Source organism: Tursiops truncatus, chromosome 13 (genome assembly GCF_011762595.2).
Source record: "Tursiops truncatus isolate mTurTru1 chromosome 13, mTurTru1.mat.Y, whole genome shotgun sequence".
Classification (NCBI taxonomy): domain Eukaryota; kingdom Metazoa; phylum Chordata; class Mammalia; order Artiodactyla; family Delphinidae; genus Tursiops; species Tursiops truncatus.
Genome location: NC_047046.1, coordinates 25646456 through 25658934, shown reverse-complemented (window position 1 = coordinate 25658934; position 12479 = coordinate 25646456). Strand labels below are relative to the sequence as shown.

Genomic DNA, 12479 nt, shown 5'->3' with positions numbered 1-12479 from the left:
TGCATGGAGGTGAAAATCACGTATCTCAGGGCAAAAACCTAGATGTAGTTTTGATTTCTGAGGATGAGTCAGCCACCTGCTCTGGCCCGTGAGGTGTGAGCACCAGCACGCTGGGCTGGGGGGTGGGGGGTGGGGGGGTGGAGCCCTTTCCAGCACTCAACTGGGACACAGGCCGGCCCTCTTTAGAAAGAATCAGAGAATCCAACCTGAGACATTTGGGCTGCTTCATCAGAGCCTGACAGAACACTGTAGACCTATGATCTGAAGAAACGAACATGTCAGAATTGATTCTCTGCTGTGTGGAAGGAAAAAAGAACCCTCCAGAAATGCTTTCTAAATCACCTGACGTAAAGCTAAGTGTTCGGGCAGTGCCTGGTGGGAAGGGGAGGCCTGCAAGCCTCTCTGTTCTAAAGCACAGACTGAGCCTGACTGTCCATTTGGACCCGCTAATCCAGAGGAAATCAACACCGAATCTTAACATGAATATGAAGATAGAAGATGTACATTTATTTCCATGAATTACAAGTGCATTGCTGTTCATATTAGCAGGCAGTCTTTATATAACCCATTCTCCATTGCTGTCAAAAATCAAACAAGAAAAAAAGGACAGCTGAGAAATGAAAAGCTAAAAATAGAATTATTTTTCCTAAGTGATCTGCTGGATAGCATTTTCCGTGGAACACAACTCAGAGGTAACAATAGATTTTTTGTTTCAATCATAGGCATGTGGCACTTGGGACAGTCATCTCCGCACAGAAAGCTGTAACAGTCATGCGAGGGTACAGTAATTACTGAACAAGGCAGATTTCTCACCACACAGAGCAGTGGGGGAGTCAAGAGGAGGCACCGCACGGGGACAGAACACCGAGTCCACACCACAGGGTGCGGCGGCGGGAACAAACACTAGAGGGCTCAGGAGGGCAGGGGCTAGGGCTCCTTGCACGCAGGACCTAGTGCTAGCTGCTCCTGACGGCCTGAGCTCGGTGACATCAGAGACATGAGCGAGCACTTGACGAAAGAACAGTGCTCCAGTCGTGAGCTCACGGAGGCTTTATTACAAACTGTTATATCGTAGGTTGAAAATGAACTTGAGATGCTGACATGCTGTAGGAGGAAAAGGAAGTGTACACTTTCTCATTGAAAGACGCAGTGTTCCTCTCCGCTAGACCCTCAGGCATCGAGCGTGGCTACAGCGCCCGTGGCACCTGTGCCCACTGGGCGTGGAGCTCAGCCCCACACCACCTGGGCAGCCTGCATGACCTCGCGCACCTCTCACCAAATCCCGAGAGAAGCTGCCACTTTACGTCTTTTTGCATAAGTCTTGCAAACACCCAGAACTGTATATAACACATTTTGGCAAGTGCTGTGCCCCTGTAAATGGTACAGGTGGAACTGCCCGATGCAGGATTTCTTCCTTTTATTTAGAAAAAGGGCTGAATTTTCTAAAAGTTGGGCAAGCAGTACATATACCTTACATCTGCTAGAGATTAATATGACAAAAGGAGAGGTGCTGACGAGCACCCACAGGGTCCAGGGGCGGGAGCACGAGCTGCAGGGCCCCGGCAGGGTGGGAGAGGAGTGCAAAGAGGGGCCGTCACTGCCTTAAAGTGCCCGAGGAGCGGCCACCCTCCCGGAAGGTGAGACGCAGTGACCGACGGTGAGGGCGGGGTCAGCAGGGCATCGGGAGGGAGGACTAGGGAGGGTGGAACCACTGCATCTTTCAAACCAGAAAGCGATTAGTGACTAAAGCAAGGTGAGCAGTAGGTGCCCTGAAGTACATACTGCCACAGGTCACCGGAGGGCGACACACACAGGGGTGCCAGGAACAGTTCTCTGGACTGAAGGAATTCTTTGAAAGCATAAAAGCCACAACTACCAGAAACTGCCCCTCCGAATGGCTCAAAGGAGTCAGGTGGACACGCCGAGACAGGCTGGAGACGGGCCCGGGGTCAGGAGCTGGGAGGAAGAACAGCGATGCCTGCGCGTGGCCCGTCCTCGGAGCCCGTGTCCTGTTGGGAAACAGACAGACCGACTGTGAGCTAAGGGTGAACCACGTGGGAAAAGCAGCAGCAGCAGTGCTAGGAAAACGGAAGAGTGAAAAAGCAAAGGAAAAACACTCCTGCAGAAAAGGTCATCTCCCTCAGAACCACGTGGCACGAGTCACACCCGAGGCTCCTCAAGGGTGGGCTTGCCTCCACGCCCCCATCCCCGGGCACCTTTTCTCTCAGACGTTTCACAGAGGATGTTTCCAGAATACTCAGGGGGAGACACGCACGCTCGCTCACAGCCAGGCCGGCGTCAGTGTTCCCCAGATGCCATTAACCAACGGTCCAAACCAGAGTCTGAGAATCTTTGTAAACACATGTGTGAAGTGGAAAACGCTTCTGCCTCCTATTCTCAGCACGTCTCTCTCTCTGGATGAGCAGGTAGGTCAGAATCAACCACACAGGAGGCAGAAAGTGTTTTTTTTTTTAATGCTCAAGTTTTCTGTGACTAAGCACAACAAGCACAACCAAGTGCTGGTAGGAAGCGTGAAGCTGGTGGGCCTGGACCCTGGAAGTGCAGGAGGCGACCCAATGGCTGCTGTCCCACCAGGCCCCCCTGGCCCTGCAGATGTCCGAGGATCCCTCAGGAGGCCCCTGAGGTCCCCCATCACTCTCCTAACATCTCTATTTTACTTGAGGAAATTATATTCTGGGTTAAATCCACTCCACCTGTTTCCAGACTAGCAGTTCTTGGCTGTGAGCACAGACGGCTGGGGGTGGGGCGTGGGTGGACGTGGGAATTCCCTCCACCCCGAGGACCATTCTGGGGAGGAGAAGCGCACGTTCTCTGTCTCACGACGAAGCCGCGTGGAGACAGCATGAGGGTAATCGAGTGTGTCAGGATGCGAGCAAAGCAGACCTTCCTTCCCCTGGAGACGTGGCCTGTTAAACGCTCACCGGCAGGTGTCACCTGGCTCACAGGCACTGCCAGGTGGATAGTCCTTGTCTGCTGCTCGGGGAGACGAGCTCGGGGGACAAGACGTGACCTCCCCCTAGAGGCGTGCCACCATGAACTGCAGCCACACCTAGCAGCTGGCAGAAAACTAAAACTGCCCTAAATGCTTTTATCTTTAATGAAACCAAAGGGAAACAACAGATGAATGCCCCTAGTAATCAGTCCCCCACCACCCCCCGAGAAAGTCCAGCGACGGGCTGGAGAAGGAGGAAGAAAGGCAGGTACCACCTCCTCTTCCCCAGCTTCTCAGGGAAGCAGGTAAGGAGATGGTCTGTAAGGATGAGGCTGAGACCCAAGGCTGGAGGAATCGGAGACTTGTCACAATGTATTAACCACTTATACCTTTTTACCTTTCCAGTGAAAACATTTCTAAAATAGAGCTCCTTAAACAAAATATAATGAACATACTTTGACCCTTTACAATCACTCAGAGCCGCCACTAAGAACATCAGCGAGCAGGGGACACCTAGGGTCTCCTCTGGAGCGGTCCCTGCTGTCCCCTCCAGCAAAGCCCCCACAGCTGTATGAGCACGTTTCCCCGGCGGCCCCGTGTGTCACAGCACCAACACCTCCAGGCTCTCCTCTGTGCAGTTCCGCCCTCGCTGCAGACTGGGAACTCACACCCCGGTCCCTCCACCTCCCTGGGGAGCAAATCTAGGTGAAAAAAGATTTCTGAGTCTAAAGGACCTGGACTCTCTGCCTAGTTTTGCCACCGATGTATAATCTTGAGCAAAATGCTTAAACACACTCCTTCAGTTTCGTCAAGCGTAGACCTGGGCTGTGTGCTGACTTCAGAAAACGCTGCTGTGATCATCAAAAGGCAATGTCTGTGAAAGAACCTGGCCCAGAGCTTAACAACGCCCCCAACCCACCCTCCTCTGCACTCACTCTTCTATCCTAGATGACTAAATTATAAGTCAGTCTAGATGTTGGAAATTTCCTTTGAAATGCACAGAAAAAAACAAGATGGATTGATGGGCAGATGGAGGAATGCATGGACAGATACGTGAAAAGGCAAAGAAAGTATAATAAAACGTTAATCATAGGATCGGGGTGGTGGGAATATGGGTGTCTACTGTAAAACCCTCAACTTCTCAGAATAGGTAAAAATTGTCATTTAAAAAACGTTTGGGAAAAAAATCAGGCTACAAGCACATTCTGTGCCTTCTGTGTGCCTGGAGGAAGTGAACTAAACACAGAGCAACCCCCCTGCCACCGCCTCCACTGGTGACAGGCCCCAACCCTGGATACTCAGAGCTGGGGTGGGCCCCGGGTGGGCTTGGTCCCCGTGTGCTAATGGCCTCCAGTAGGCATCCAGTCAGCAGCCTTGTCCTGTGGCCCAGGACCCTAGTCACTGTCACGTTCCCCTGTGCCTGCTGCCTGACCAGCCACCCCACAAGTCCCTGCTGAGGTCCCGCCACCCAGACTGCCCAGTGTCAGATGCCCTGACACTTCAGGACCTGAGACCACCTGTGAGGAGAGGCGGGCCCCTCCCCACCAGCGGGGCGCCCCCTCCCGGCGCTCTGCATCTTTGGGGTCGAACCCTCCCCTGGTGCAGCACCACAATGCTGGGCCTGACTCCCCGGGTCCTGCCATCAGGCTGCTAGAAAGCAAAGCCTGGGTCTTACCCATCCGTTCCCTCCTACCCGGCACTAAAGTACGTGACAGGGATTAAATGAACAATGACAAACTGATAGCTCCATCACCCCCAGATGTTCTACACCAAAGATGTGCATGATGGTCTGTGTCTTTCTCCCCTCTCAGGCCACGTGCTCCTCGGGGGCCACGTTCAGTCCTGTCTGTTCTGCTCACTGGGGTGAGCACACAGCATGTATGCCCTGAAACCAGAAGGCAGGGAAATCAGGGGCCATGAACACACAGGAAAGCAACCCATGGAAGGGACCATACAGAAAGTTGCTCAGCTCGACCTTTCAGGCCAGGGGTCAGTGGCCTAATTTGTAAAGAGCCAGCCAAAAGCTTATTCACCCAACGCAGCCAGGCTGACCTGGCACGGACACGGGGACGGAAGAGCAGGCCCCTGGCAGAGACAATCCCCCCACTGTGAATGCAGGCAGAGAGGCCAGGAAGGGGTGAAAACGGCTGGGTCCCAGGGGCCGCTTTCCTTCTGTTGGTGAATGACCGCACAGTGCCTTGTGTGCAACAAATTCTTCAAGAGATTGTCCTGATGTGAGGTGTGGACGGATGAACGCTTCCAACCCCACTGGACTGGCCTCTCTGTCCCCTGCGGCATCTCCCCTTCCTGCTCAGACACTTCCTGAAGGTTGGCTGCTAGGGGCACATGTGCTCGGGCTTGGAGTCTGGCCTCCAGTGTGTCCCAGCAAGGGCCTGCCAGTCCCCCTCCCTTGCTTGGTTAGGGAATCGGGGTCTTTTAGGCTCTGCTCCCCTCACTCCCCTGCAGTCACTGCTTCTCCCGACCACACCCCAGTCTGAGCCCCAGGTCTGGAAGCTCCTCTCCCACCCTCTCCTCTGCCCTGGTCCAGCCCTGGTGGCTCTGTGAGTAGGTGAGCTGATCGCATCTGCTTGTAGCCCCCCTTCCGCCCTTCCCTATCCCCTGATCTGAGCTCCGGGGCTGGGACCCTGCCTTAGCACCGCTGCCTGTCCTTGGCAGCTGCTTCTGGTGGGACTGCCAGTGGCAGGCACTGAGAGGAAAAGCCTTCCTTCTTCTGCCTCTAGTGACACATGGCTCTTCGGGAGGGGTGGTCCTGGGTTTCAGAGGTACTGGAGGGTGGTGGTGACTCAGGCCCCTGAGGTCCCTGGGTCAGTGGCAGTCGGGCTCCTGACCCTCCTCAGCAATGGTGATGCTCTAACAGCTGCAGTTCTGGCAGGGGCCCGGCACCCTCCGGGCCTGCTGACCAGACAGATGCTGGCTCACATCGCTTCCCCTCAGCCCCTGCAGACCCCCGTCTGCAGGAAGCCCCACCGCCCCGCTCTTGCTCTCCAGCCCTTCCACAGCCTCCTGACTGATCACACACCCTCTGTGTGAAATAGCTCAAGCAGCTTCTGATCTCAAGCCTGGACGCTGCCCAACACAGGCAACCTCAGACCAACCCTCAGCCTGACCCCAGTATGTGAAAATAAATAAAAAGGCCCAGGCAGGAGAGAATGGACTTAAGATCCAGCTGAGAATCCCCAATGCCCACTGCTGCAGAATCCCCCACTTCGTAACCCTGCCTGGAGCCCCCTCGGTCACCTGTCTGCAGACCCCACTGCCAGGCCATCCAGCTGCCCCGGGCTGGTCTGTCCAAAGCATTTCCCCAGCAGGTGCCTCAACCCTTGGTCATAATTCTTTATCTCACTGCTCATTTCTACAGAGTTCTAACACAACAAGCCCCACTCTCTCTCCCGTTCCGTATATTCTCTAAAATTGAGATCTGTGTTTCCTCTTTTTGAACACTTTTTACCTGTCTCCTCTGCTAGGATTTACTATATGGTTAAAGCTCCAGGTACCTGAGAAATTTAAGATCTGTATCCTGGCTGGAATCTAGCGGTCTCTTCAAAAATGAGTTCTTTGAGCTTTTCCTTGGGCAAGTCATCCAATTCCATGTCAAACTTGAATGGTGCTTCGGCGATGGGCTTGAAAAGAAAATAGAACGTTTAGACAAAAGTGGTTGCGGCTGAGGCAGTCATTCACTGCTCCACAAAAAGACCATAGCTCAGGCTTTCGAACTGAGATGGCAGGACTGGCACCTGTGATGAGCAGCCCTGTGCTGCACCCCAGTCATGGAAGTGCACCTCCCGAGAGCCCTGAACCAGTGAGAGGGAGCGTCCCCACATGATTCTCCAATGTCTTCAGGCACTGCATGCACATGGCAGCCACAGGAATCTGCTGTGATGGGAGGGCTGCTGCTGGTGGTAGTATGTGTATACAATCAAGACCCTCAATACTTGAATAAATGCATTTGATTACATACATTACGGTATCTTTATATGAAGAAGTAATACGGAGCCATTAAAAAGTGAAGCCGCAAGGAAGGTGAAAATCATGGCAAAATGCCCATATTTGTGTTAAACAGAATGAACTCTATTTTTAAAATTTAGATATAGAAATATAAGACTGAGAAGGAAACACTCCAAAATTTTAATAATGATAACCGCATAACAAGACTACAAAGTGATCTTTCTTGTATTTTTCTGCAAGTTTTTGCTTTTCTTTAGTATACTTTCTCTATAAATAACCAGAAATCTAATACTGTCTATTCATATCAAAAAACCTCCATGCATACTCAACGACAAAAGAGGTAGTCAGTTAATATTTTGATTTGTAAGCACCCCCCTCCAAACGAATGCAATGTTACAGAACCTGATGACGATACAGCTGTTACCAGGCACCCCAGACCTTATCCATGTCACCCTCACACCATGTATTAAGGGAAAGGAAACGTGCACCCCAAACTCTGCGCTAGGCCCTGGCCTCTTGAAAGGGGGAAAAGAGAAAAACAAGCAGCTCCTCTCCCTGAAGGAGGGCTCGACGTACGGGACCCTACACATGCCACCCTTCTAATCCGCCTGGCCCCCTTTGGGTGTGGGGTACCACCCCAGCCTGAAAGTAGGACGTGGGGCTTAGGAAACCGCCAGCTCACAGGGCAGTAAGAGCCCCAGGTCCCATGTTTTCAGCTGCTCCTCTGTTATGTACCACGGAGGTCGCGTCAACTGTTTCCGGGAAAGGCTGTGGAAGGGGAAGCTGACTGATATATGTTTGATTTCCTCTTTCTCTTTTTCATGTAACTGCTTTTCACTTTTGTAGTTAGTTCTTCCTTTCCTCTTCCATTTCCCCTTTAACACATTCCTCTTGGTTCTCCCTTTTTAAAAAACAGAAGTGTGAAGGCTTACTGTCTATGCATTTGAACCTCAACTAGAAAGATCCACATTTCTGGTTCCTACTGCACTTTCCTTCATTATCCTCCAGAGAACAAAGTTAAAAGTGAGTCCCCAGAGGAATCAAAGAGCCAAGGAACGGGGACTTTTGGACAGAAGATGCCCGACATGCAGCACCTTCACCTGCATGCCCGGTGTGCACTGGAGACTCGCGCACGCACCTCTGCGACCAGCATTCCTCATCACGACAGGCTCTCGTGTCTCTAGGGAGGCACACACGGAGGCAGACACGAAGCCACCAAGCTCTGGTGGGACTGTCCTGGCTGACCTGTCCCCTCCTCCGCTCCACCCTCAGGGTGGGCCCTGCAGTTCCATGTCTCTTCCTGCCACAGGCCATGACCACAGTCCTGGGATCCCTTTCCTGCCTGTGCTCCCCTCCCCTTCCATTTCCCCGGCCCCACCCGGTGCAGGGGACCTAAAGGAAGGGGTTTCAGGCTGTGGGGACAGCACTAGTCTCAGGCACATGATGGCAGGGCCACTCAGCCGGGGGGGTGCAGGCTCTCACCTCGTCACTTGGGTCGTAGTACTGCTCCAGGTACGGGTGGGCCAGAGCCTGTTCCACCTCAATCCTCTTATGAGGGTTGAACGTCAACATCTTGTCCAGTAAATCCAGAGCTACAAAGAGAAAGGTTTTGAAGAGGTGAGAAGCCAAAGAAAAAGTCAATGAAATACTCTCTCGTCTTCCTGTTTAAGTCCACTGACCCACAAGACAACCGAGCTAAAGGAGCCCCCACCACCCAGGGGTGCCTGTTCCATCTCTGAGCTTGAGTCTGAGCACCTGTTAGTAGAGACCCAGACTCAGGAAGGTGATATGCTCAGCAAAGGCTCCACATAGTGGCCAGGATTCAAGCCCAAGTCTGCCCCCAAAACCTGGCCTTGTCCTAAATCACAGCTCTGCTCGCAGGGTCAAAAGCAGAGGTTTTATGTATGTACCGCTCTTAAGTCAACTCCAAAGTCAGTTCTGCAATGGTCACTGCCTCCCATGTGGTTTCAGCCTCCTCCTTCCAGGTCCTGGCTGAGAGGCATGTATAAAGCACAGGCCCCCTGGCCTGCTCTGCAGCCTGGCGTCTTTCTCCAAGGCCCCAAACTACAAGTATTCTCTCGACCTGGCCGGCAGTTCAGCCCTGACCACCTTTTTCATGTCGACAATGCAGCAAGGCAGCAAGTGCAGGGCCAACAGGAACAAGCCGGAGGCGGTGGCCAATGAGCAGCCTGCCCTGGGGCCTCTACAGAGTATCTAGGCACCACCTCAGGCCGCGAGGACAGCCAAGGGGCACGGCTGACAGTGGCTGGGACCAGGGTTAAGGGTCATGTGACAAAATACTTCCTGTATTTAGTGTCAGAAGTAGGTTTCAATGAGGGAGAATACATGCTAGAAAAGACATCACTGTTCTGGTAAAGAGGTAACAAAGAGGGCTTCTTTTAAAACTATCTCCTTTTATTTAACAATGCTCAGACCAGTGGTGCTCACGGCCCTGAGACACCCCTGAGAAATCCAAGGGCTCCAAGAAATAAATCTAACAACTACTAGGTAGGGCTTCCATGGTGGCGCAGTGGTTGAGAGTCTGCCTGCCGATGCAGGGGACACGGGTTCGTGCCCCGCTCTGGGAAGATCCCACATGCCGCGGAGCGGCTGGGCCCGTGAGCCATGGCCGCTGAGCCTGAGCGTCCGGAGCCTGTGCTCCGCAACGGGAGAGGCCGCAACAGTGAGAGGCCGCAACAGTGAGAGGCCCGCGTACCGCAAAAAAAAACCTACCAGGTAATTATTAAGAACACACATTTTTAGAAAATGTATTGACACTAACAAAAACAAAAGCACTGGCATCTACTTAATGAAGCCTTGTTACTCACGGTGATAGTTTCTTATTAGGTTATCAACCTCGTCCATCTGCAAATGAGCACCCGACTCTAAGCTCTAGGATAAAGAACGGTGATGGAAAATCACTGTAGTCACTAGGAAATGTGCTCCCCGATGGAGAGCAGCTGGCAGCTGGCCAGGAAGTCGCCAGGAGAGAGCGAGTGGGTGGAGTGCCCCACTGCCCGAAGTTGTGGCCCCCACGTGCACATCCCTGCACACCACCCCTACTCACCTTCAATCAGGAGATCATCGATGTGGTACACTGTGTGATGGACATAAGAAATTCCACACAACAAAGGACTTTTTTCATGTCCATAAAGTGAAGTGTGAAAAACAGTACGTTTTTTTTAAAGCCCACATAATGAATTTCTACAAATAGTACATTTTCAAACTGGTAGATGGGCGAACACACCTGCTGGGCCTCAGAGCCCTACCATACCTAACACAGGTACTAAAACCGACCTCAATTCCCGCTCCCGCCCCCCTCCCCTAGAGCTCACAGACATTTCCCCAAGGAATGCCTTGAGATCAGATAACCTCCATCCATGTCAGGAGAAGCCGAGGGCCCAGCCACAGTCAAGAGTCTAACAGCATTATTTTTAAATTCCAAGTCTTGTTGATATTAAGGAGGGATGCACTCCAAGGCAACTGGATGCTCTGCAGCTGACACACTCCTAAAACAGACCTTTCAGTTCCTTCAAGTTCAATCCTAGGCAACACTTTCAAAAGAAAAGAGCTTTTTAAATTTTTTTTTTTCTACTTGAAAACTGACTGGCTCTCCAGCCTCTTTTGACTGCAGCGCTATTTCTGCACTGCTTGCAGCTACAGGAGGGGAGGGGGGGAGATGGGAAGCAGCTGGCAGGTGCTGCTCCCACAGTCAGAGAGCCCGGCCTCCCTCCTCCCACATGCTCAGCATCCCGCTGGCACCACTCCGACGTATGAATCACACTGGCTGTGCATAGGATGCAGATTTTATTTTCCCTAAAAGACTGAAGCCCCTTCAAGGCCAGGATGACATCTGACCACGATCCTGACTCTCCCTGGTGGCGGCCATGAGCCCACACCTCCCCTCTAACTCCGGGGGGTGTGCAGCAACATGACCCCACCCTTCCGGCTCATCAGTCACTTCTCCTTCCAGGTCCTGGGGCGGGTCACCCGGCTGGCAGCACTGCTCTGGGGCCGTCTCACCTACCCAGCAACACTCTGATCCCAGATTAAGGTTGCCATCTGTCATTTCCATCCTCAGCTCGAATTTCTGAGCAGAGGCAGAGAAAAAGCCCACCTGTGCAGACTGTGCCACCGCAACAGTGCTTCTCAAACTTTCTGATCTCAGAGCCCTACTCTTGAAAACTGAGGATCAATTATTAAAAAGCAGCGAATTCAACTCACAATTCAAACAACTGCACAGCACCATCCTTTGAGGAAACCACTGCACTCAGTACGTGGCAGATGTGTTCTGCGTGCACTTATCCCGCGCTGTCACATGGAACACTAAAAAGACTGGCACAAAGGACAGGACACAACAAAGCGACTTCTCTGTGCTGCTTAACCAAAGGCACCTCACACGCAGCTGCCCTGGTTTTAGCTGGGAGGCTGGCACTGCCGCCTCGCCCTGCGCTGAGCACAGATGGCAGCACAAGGGACAGGGTGCAGGATGCCTCAGTGTCATCATGAAAGGAGTTTTCACCTCACCAACCCCCTGGAAGGATCTTGGGGACCTTAGAGGTCTAAGGAGCATACTACCAAGAACTGCTGAGCCACAAAAACTCAAGATCTTTAATCTTATCATGGTCCCCAAGAGCTCGGGGAAAGCCCTGGTCAGCCCTTCTCTACTCACATGGGTGGATCATGCCCTTCCTGCCCACCGGCCCTCATTCCTCTCAGCACAACTTTCTGAGAAAATCAATATCCCCAGGGGTGACCTTCCTGGGCATTCCTCCACCAGATCCACATGCATCCTTCTGTTCAAAGAGGAGACCCTCTCCCCACCCAAAGCCGATCCTCCCTGCTGCCCTCACCTGGCCCAGTCCTTTCTGTCTCCATGTTCCCATTCCTCTTATGTGGTCACCCATGACCTGAACTGGAGGCCTCTATGCCATGTGGAGGTGCTGAACTCGGCCACATTCTCACAAGGCATTATCTGTGTCCATCTCCTCTACAGGTTGCGAGAATCCCCATCCCTCCTGCACTGCCCAGGGAAGATTCTTGTCCAGTTCCTTACACATCTCACTCTTCACCTCCCCAGCCTCTTCCAGGATTTCAAATGCCATCTGTTAAAAAACTCCTAAATCTACTGTCAGCTCAGGACTCTCACTCTCTGTATACAGAGACTCTCTGTAGGTAATGAAATAGAATACAGCTTATCCCATTGAGAACATATATATGTATATGCATTTACAGGAGCAGTAATAAAGTCTGGAGGCTTTTCAAATACCAGGTTATCTGAGAAATGGACACAGACTTCTCACAAGAACGGCATTTTTTAAAATTTCAAAAAATAGGGGAATTCCCTGGCAGTCCAGTGGTTAATACTCCGCTCTTCCACTGCAGGAGATACCAGTTTGACCCCTGGTCGGGGAACTAAAATCCCGCATGCTGCATGGCATGGCCAAAAAAACCCCCCAAAAACTAAAAAACGAAAAACAAAAGTGGGACCAAGAGAACAGAATTCCTCATCTTTCTTTACGCGCTGACAGCCGTCTGCTGGCTTTGCGCACCTGACCTC

General features: G+C 52.2%; 1 protein-coding gene across 4 annotated transcripts in view; it reads right to left on the bottom strand.

Annotated features, from left to right (window-relative positions):
• Positions 1 to 486: 486 nt before the first annotated feature.
• MAPK1 (mitogen-activated protein kinase 1) overlaps positions 487 to 12479 on the bottom strand; it is a 91654-nt gene continuing 79661 nt past the window's right edge. For all 4 annotated transcript variants that reach the window (XM_033837359.2, XM_019926182.3, XM_073790388.1 and 1 more), the window contains 3 exons: positions 8402 to 8511; positions 6469 to 6594; positions 487 to 2009 (listed from right to left, as the gene is read on the bottom strand). In XM_033837359.2, the coding sequence (XP_033693250.1) occupies positions 6478 to 6594; positions 8402 to 8511 (227 nt within the window). In that variant the 3' untranslated portion in view covers positions 487 to 2009; positions 6469 to 6477. The remainder of the gene's footprint in view (positions 2010 to 6468; positions 6595 to 8401; positions 8512 to 12479) is intronic.